The sequence below is a fragment of the Dromiciops gliroides genome, chromosome 2, assembly GCF_019393635.1.
Source record: "Dromiciops gliroides isolate mDroGli1 chromosome 2, mDroGli1.pri, whole genome shotgun sequence".
Classification (NCBI taxonomy): Eukaryota; Metazoa; Chordata; class Mammalia; order Microbiotheria; family Microbiotheriidae; genus Dromiciops; species Dromiciops gliroides.
The window spans coordinates 535,050,980-535,058,727 of record NC_057862.1 but is presented as its reverse complement, the minus strand read 5'-3'; the positions used below and the strand labels follow the sequence as shown (position 1 = coordinate 535,058,727).

The 7,748-nt window shown below is 44.5% G+C and overlaps 1 protein-coding gene across 5 annotated transcripts in view; it reads left to right on the top strand.

Moving 5' to 3' along the window:
- Positions 1-1,130: 1,130 nt before the first annotated feature.
- The window catches only part of KAT6A (lysine acetyltransferase 6A), a 149,734-nt gene continuing 143,116 nt past the window's right edge, over positions 1,131-7,748 (top strand). For 4 of the 5 annotated variants that reach the window (XM_043980974.1, XM_043980973.1, XM_043980972.1 and 1 more), the window contains exons 1-3: positions 1,131-1,222; positions 3,467-3,560; positions 3,815-4,750. In XM_043980974.1, the coding sequence (XP_043836909.1) occupies positions 4,151-4,750 (600 nt within the window). In that variant the 5' untranslated portion in view covers positions 1,131-1,222; positions 3,467-3,560; positions 3,815-4,150. The remainder of the gene's footprint in view (positions 1,223-3,466; positions 3,561-3,814; positions 4,751-7,748) is intronic. The other variant, XM_043980971.1, reaches the window with a different exon arrangement.

Genomic DNA, 7,748 nt, shown 5'->3' with positions numbered 1-7,748 from the left:
ATGCAGGAATCGGTATGCAAGCCCAAGCTTTACAGTAACTCTCAAGTCCAAGCACATTTTCCATTAAATCATGCTAAAGGCTTTGCTTCTAAGGAGACTGCAATTAATGGAGAGGCGAGGCTCAGATAAATGCAAAAGGAGTTGCAACAGGAGATAGAATATATGCTGTGCTGCACATCACAGACCTGTTTGAGGTGGAGGAGTAGGAATAAAGTGCTTGGGGAGAGGGTGCTCAGAGAAGTGGGAGATGACATGCCGGCGGGAGAAGGCTGCGTGGAGAAGGTGGCATATGAATGGGACATTAAAGGAAATGTGAGGAAGACCCATTCCCAAAGTCCTGATAAGGAGAGTCATTTTAGGTAACTGGGAAACTGAAAAGAGACCAAGGTAGAGGGGACAACAGGTCAGAGAGGGACTGCACTTGAACTCAAAGAGCATCGGATGCTTTGGAGTCGGTCCTAGCCCTGGCTAGATGCCACCTTAAAGAAGGCACTTGAGCTGGGACTCAGTTTCCTCATCTGCAAAATGGGGATGATAACACTTGCATCTTCATTTTCAAAAAGGGCTGCGAGGAAAGCACTTTGTCAAGAGTTTGTTGCTGTGTTTGAGCGCCGATGCTAGCTAGCCACACGGCTGCTTCCAGTGACACTGAAGCCTAATTCAACTCTCAATGCCTCAGTTTCCCCATCTGTTAAAAAAGAGAGACATCAGCTCTTTCTTTTTCTTAGCCCCTGCACGACCTAAAGGATATCTGGAGGTAGAAAAAAACGCTCCCAATTGCTGGTCTCCCTCCTCACTAAGTCCTCCTCCCACTTTGGCTTTGGCCTTTTGTACCGGCCTCACGTGACCCTCTAGGCGGCTGTTTCTCTCCCCCCCACCCCCCACCTCGCCACGCCCCGCCCTCTGGCCCTTCCCCCTGCGAGGCGCCTTCGCCCTCCCGGCTCTTCCGGCTCCCCGGCCTCTCCCCCCCTCTAGCGCTCACCCTTCCTCCCTCCTCCCCCTCCGCGCCTTTCCGGCTCTTCCCACTCTCTACCCCCGCCCCCCGTCCCCTCCACGACCGCCGTTCCCTCGCGACCGTCCCCCTCCCCCCGCGGCTGTTCCGCCGCCCCGCCTCCCCTCCCCCCGCCCCAAGCTCACTGTCTCCAAGATGGCGGCCGTGTCAGTTTGGGGCATCTCCGCCGTCCGGCCCGGGGCCCCGGGATCCAGGCTCTTCACCGCCTCGGTAAGTAGCTGTGGAGCCACCCGGTGCCGCCTCCCGCCGCCGAGTCCGCGGCTGAGCCGCCTCGGGACCCACCTGGCCGCCCCTCGGGGTCCGCGGGCGGCTGCAGGCCCCGCCGCGGCCTGCGCCGCCTCCCGCTGCTCTGCGCCAGGCCTCGGGCCGGGGCGCCACGGCCGCCCCCTCGCGCCGAGCCGGCTCCCGGCTTCCCCAGCCGCTCCTCCGCGCGCCGGGCTGCCTGCACCCGGTCCAGGCCCCGACCCCGGTCCCGCGTTGCTCGGGCCCTCCGCCCTGCCACCCGCCGGCCGGGCCCGGGTCCCGGCCCCAGGCCCGGGGGAAGGGAGCGAGCGAGCGGGCGATCGAGCGAGCGGGCGGACGGGCGGGCGGCGCAGGCCTCGGAGCCGCAGGCTGGGCCGGGCTAGCTCGGGGATCCCTCTCCGCTGGCCTTGCCTCCGCCTTCTCCCGCCTCCCGCCAGCCGACTCAGCCCCGGGCTTCCCTGTCCGCGGCTCGGCGGCCGGTGCCCGGCGCGGCCGGGATTGTCCGGGGACAGGGGCCGGGCAGCGGGGGGCGGGTGACAGGCGGGCGGCTGTTGTGGTGCGGAGGAGGCAGCACGTGTGTTGTGGTGTCTGTCGGGCTGTCAGTCCCCGTCCGGGCGGGCGGGCGGCGGGGGCGGCGGGCAGGGGCTGCCTGTCAACGCCGAGCTCGAGCTCCGAGGGGAACTGTCCGACCTGTCAGACCCTCCCGGAAGCCCGGGCATGCCCTGCCCCGAGAGGCGCTGCCGGGCTCCCGGGCGGGCGCGGGGATCCGGAGCACCGGAGGTGTTGGGGAATGGGGGATGCTGCTCCACGTGATTTCATTGTTAACTTACTCTTCTGTTTCTGTTTTGACCTGATGGGAAGGGCGAAATGACTCGTTAGCAAGTAGCAGGGCTTGTCATTTAAAGTTTGTAAAGTTGTCCTTCCCTCTTTCTTTAAAAAGGGGGGGTTAGCGGGGCGGGACTGTGAGTGGTGATGCTCTTCCAGGTGAAGTGCGGTACTTGGAGATGTATGGGCATCAAGTTTGGAGACACTCGGCATCCAGAAGGCATGGAAACGAAAGGAAACCCTTGTAGGAAGATCTGAGTAGTTGTCATTCTTTTGCTTACCTGCATAGTTGGAGCCGGTGAATTCCCAGTTTCTTAACATCAATCTAAAGCTTCTTTATGATCAAATTTACTGGGCTGATTCCTGTTGTATTATTATTTTTTTTGCCTCACCGAAATGAGAAGCATGTCTCTCAGCCTCCCCCGCGGCCCCCCCCCCCAAAACAATACCTTGGTGGGTTGAGAAGAATTGAATACCTTTTCTTCTTATATGTATGTCAGTACTTTGTCTTTTGGAGGTAATCATTTGTCTCCTTTTTACTTTAATGTTTTAATTAAAAATAGTTGCTGAGGACACTTTTTTCTGTTTACATTTACAGTGTAATTTCTAAGTGTTTGATGAGACACTAATACTAATACTTTAAGCCTCAGCTTTAAGTAAAAACTTTTCTTTTAGGGGATGCCAATGTAGATTTAAAATGTATTATTTTTACAATTTCCAAAATTATTAGCAAGAAAAGAATAACATAGAATTTGACTCAGTAGAGGCAATATTGGTGTGTTTTAATCTGTTAGTCTAGGGCATGTTCTGGTCTGGACAGTAGCCTGGGAGTCTTGAAGTCATATTTGTATGACTTCTTTCTCTCTTATTATATGTTCAAACCCGTCATTAAATTTTTTCTGTGCTCTACAGTTGACATGGAGGTTATTCCCCAGCCTTATCACTGACATTTCTTTGATCCTGGACTTAACATTTCTGAATTTTACCTGCAGACTAGGTGATAATCTTTCCCTTTAGATAGCTATTAGGTCATGTCTAACTGATGGTTCATAGTTTCTGAGTTTTTATAGAAGTTTAGAATAAATTAAACAACTACTTGTAAAGTATTTTAAGCATTCGGAAGTACTAAAAATGTTTTTTGTCTTGACTTTTATTACTTTAGCTAAGTTGTATTCAGTGTTGTTGCTTCCGTTTAGGACACATAATAGTATTGTACTTGAAACAAGATTTGAACTTGTTTCGTATAAATCATGTTTCCTGTTTCTTCTAATGTGTGAAGTAGCAAAGTTTTAAAAGTTTGACTATGCATTGATTGAGTGATATAACCAGTTTAAAAATTCTGGAATTTTTTTGGAGATGGAAGATTCACTGTTGATTTCATTGCAGGATTCTTTCTACTAAATCTGTCCATTTGCTGAAGTATCGAATGTTTTCTTGGGGGAAGATATCAAGGAGCAGCTCAGTTGCAATTCACAGACTGGTGAGCAGGGGGTTGTAGAAGATAGCATAGCTGGCACCCCTCACAGAACCCCATATTCAATGATTATTTCCAAATTGTTACTGCCTTTTTGTTGGTGTACAGGATTGATTTGCAACATTTTGACTAGAAACATAATATATCAACACTGTACTAGGCACATAGGTGCTTATTAAATACTTGATACCTATCTGTTTACATATATTTGTACCTTTTGGACAGACTGATAGAAAACTGACACTTTGATTTTCTTTCAGGTGTAAAGTACACATTTTTCTCGTGAGTCTGGACATCAAAAGGAGCTGTGAGATGATCTGATTTCTTACACCTTTTGAGGAAAACCTGTTTCTGCAGTACTCTTTAGGGATCTATTGGGAAGTATGCAGACATTTCAAATATTAGATTGGTTTGGTTTTTAAAGTAGAAGCAGAAAAGTGTTCTTGTTTGTGAAAGGAGAAGGGATTCAGGCCAGAAAACTGTATGCTATGGTTAACTGGTTCCCAGCCTCCGAGAATCTTTTTTTCCATGGTGTGAAACATATTCAGCATCAGGATAAGGGATAACGACTCTATGGATATACAGAATTCTTCACCATGGTAAAACTCGCTAACCCGCTGTATACGGAGTGGATTTTGGAGGCGATTAAAAAAGTGAAGAAGCAAAAACAGCGTCCTTCAGAAGAGAGGATATGCAATGCAGTGTCTTCGTCCCATGGTTTGGACCGGAAAACTGTTTTAGAACAATTGGAATTGAGTGTTAAAGATGGAACAATTTTAAAAGTCTCAAATAAAGGACTCAATTCCTACAAAGATCCTGATAATCCTGGGCGAATAGCACTTCCTAAACCTCGGAACCATGGAAAGTTGGATGGCAAACAAAATGTGGATTGGAATAAACTTATCAAACGGGCAGTTGAAGGCTTGGCCGAGTCCAGCGGTTCAACCTTGAAGAACATCGAACGTTTTTTGAAAGGTCAGAAAGATGTGTCTGCATTGTTTGGGGGCAGTGCTGCCTCTGTCTTTCACCAGCAGTTACGATTGGCTGTCAAACGTGCCGTTGGCCACGGCAGACTACTTAAAGATGGACCTCTTTATAGGCTCAACACTAAAGCGGCCAGTGTGGATGGGAAAGAGAGTTGTGAGTCTCTTTCCTGTCTACCTCCTGTGTCTCTCCTTCCTCATGAAAAGGATAAGGTAAGTGTCATGCATTAGCATCCTTTTATAGCTGATAAAAAATGCAAATACACATAAGGATGCAAGTACACATAACTGGCCAAGTGTATTTTTGTGTAACATTGGGATCTGGGATCCTTTTGCAGTTATCAAGCCTGTGTTTTGTTTCCCTTGGGTAAGTTCTATGTGGGATCATTAATAGATAATAATTTTTCTTATATTTGGAAATATATTGTTATGAATCAGTTGGGGAGTAATGATGATAATATTCTCCCTAAAAATGCCCATTTTCTTGGGTAGTTAGATTGTCATTAAAAAGGAAAACAAAACTTTAAAACTTCTGAGATGTAGTTCCTTGGATCTGTTTTGATCTGGAAGATGAGCTGCTAATCATTGGATATCAGAGAGTGAAGGAATTCTAAATCTGAAACCTGTGCTGAGTGTCATGCTTATACTGAAATTGTGACTGACTCTCATGGCAAAGAGGAGTAATATCTAAGGAAATTTTGCCTTTTGGTCATACTGTGGTTTTCAATGTCAGTCTTAGTAAGTGTTTTGCTCCCTTTATTGTGGATTTTGCTACCGTGTAAGATTTTTCAAAATCCTGTTTTAATTTATTTGTAGTACATGAGGTACTTAAATATACTAGTGATTTGGAGATGCAATGGAAATGTGTTTTTTTTAGTATAGACTTTTTTGCATTTCACAACAGAGTAACTGAAAGTATATCTTCTTTGAGTAAATTCTGTTTGTGAAAATTTCAAGGATAGGGGCAGCTAGGTGGCGCAGTGGATAGAGCACTGGCCCTGGAGTCAGGAGTACCTGAGTTCAGATCCTGCCTCAGACACTTAACACTTACTAGCTGTGTGACCCTGGGCAAGTCACTTAACCCCAATTGCCTCACTAAAAAAAAAAAAATTTCAAGGATAACAATGTAGGGATGATTTGAACGTGTTTCCTTAACTGTATGTATGTTTCATTTATTTTCTAGATTGTTAGCTCTACAAAATGAAATCTACTTTTAGAATTTACACATGACACAAATTAGTATAAAAAGTTTCATTTTACTTAAAACCTTGGAGACTACCTCTAGGATCAAGTGAAAAACTGAATGAGTAGGGGCAGCTAGGTGGCGCAGTGGATAAAGGACTGGCCCTGGATTCAGGAGTACCTGCGTTCAAATCTAGCCTCAGACACTTGACACTTACTAGCTGTGTGACCCTGGGCAAGTCACTTAACCCCCATTGCCCCGCAAAAAAACCCAAAACAAAATAAAACAAAACTGAATGAGTATAAAAATATCTGTGATTTGACCTAAATTAGTGCTAGGTGTTATGGCCCACCATGTGCAGGTTTTTAAAAAGCAATCCAAAGGTTGTTTTGTTGATTAATCTAAGCAGAATTTGTTTTAACCGTTCCATTTAACTCTGATAGAATTTTCAAAATCCATTTATGGTTCACTTTCCCCATACACTTTGAAACGGTACCGTTATTTTTACCTTATTTTTACTGCTTTTAGCCTCAAAAGTCAATCTAGTTGAGTCAAAAAATGGAAATGTTAAATATCCATTCATATTATTATAGTTATACATCATTTGAACACATGTTGAATATGTAGTAAAAATTCAGGGTGAGCAAAGAATTGAAATATTTCATTCCATATTTCAATGGAATAAGAACTTTTCACCTGTAAGAAGCATGGTCAGATTTGAAGAATAATGGCAAAATTTAGATGAAGGAAATCTTGAACATTGCTATTGCCACTGAATGATCCATATGTGGAAGTAATTTGTAGTTTGTTCATGTTAATTTTTCATTCTATGTTTCAATATATTTGTGTTATTATTTTTTATGGGGGAAGTTTAGCCGTCGGTGACTTGTCATAACCATGAGCACATCAGACAGTTGGTTTTCTTTATTTCCTTTTTTTTTTTTGTTTAGGCAATTGGGGTTAAGTGACTTGACAGCTAGTAAGTGTCAAGTGTCTGAGGCCGGATTTCAACTCAGGTTCTCCTGAATCCAGGGCCAGTGCTTTATCCACTGCACCACCTAGCTGCTCCATGTGTTATTATTATTAATATTAACAAAAGAAACTATATACAGATCAAATAAAAGTGGTGTTTATCCTATGAGTTAGTACAAGAGAGAATCTTTAGAACCCAAAGGCTATAAAGTTAGAAGAGACTTTATGGATTATCTTATTCAATGTCCTCATTTTATAGTTGAGGAAACTGAGATTTAGAGCAGCTGCTTACCCAAGGTCTCTTAGCTAACTAGTGACAAACTGGGACCAGAAACCTGTTTGTTTTTTTTTCTTCTAACTCATTCCACTACATCCTGCTCTAGGTATTTTACAGATGAAGAAACTGAGACACCAAAAAATGTGTAGAATCAATGTTTTTAAAGATTTGTTTTTGTAGTTTGCTCAAGGTAATGCACAGCTGAGGACAAGGCCTCTAAATTATGATCCTGACTGAGCTTCACGTTCCAGGAACCAGCAGGACCACTAAGCAGGGAAATGAATAGTCTTAAAAGGTCATTATTGAAGACTGTATGGTCCTTGAGGACAGAGACTCTGTCATTTTTCCTCTTTGTATCCCCAGCACCTCAGGTGGTCCCTTCCATATGGTGGAAACTCTTAATAATTGTATATCGAATTGAATTATCGTGAGTGTTCTTTTCAAGGGAAATGTTCCATTAACCAAGTTTATATGATTTGAGTGCCTTTTTTTGCCATCTCCTTTTTCCTAAATTGTTGTATTGCTGAGAGAGCATTTAGAGTCTCACAGGATACGGCTTTGATTTCTGGTTGTTATATTGTTGGCTGAAGAACCTTAGGCAAGTCACTTAACTTTTCTGAGCCAGACTTTCTTCAGTTGTAAAATGGATATGATAATTCTACTACCTACCTCATTGGGTTGTTGCTAAGTTAATTGTTTTGTAAATCTTAAAGTACTATATGAGATATTGATTTGATATTGCTTAGTAGTCCTTGCAAAGTTTAACTTGGTAGGTAGGA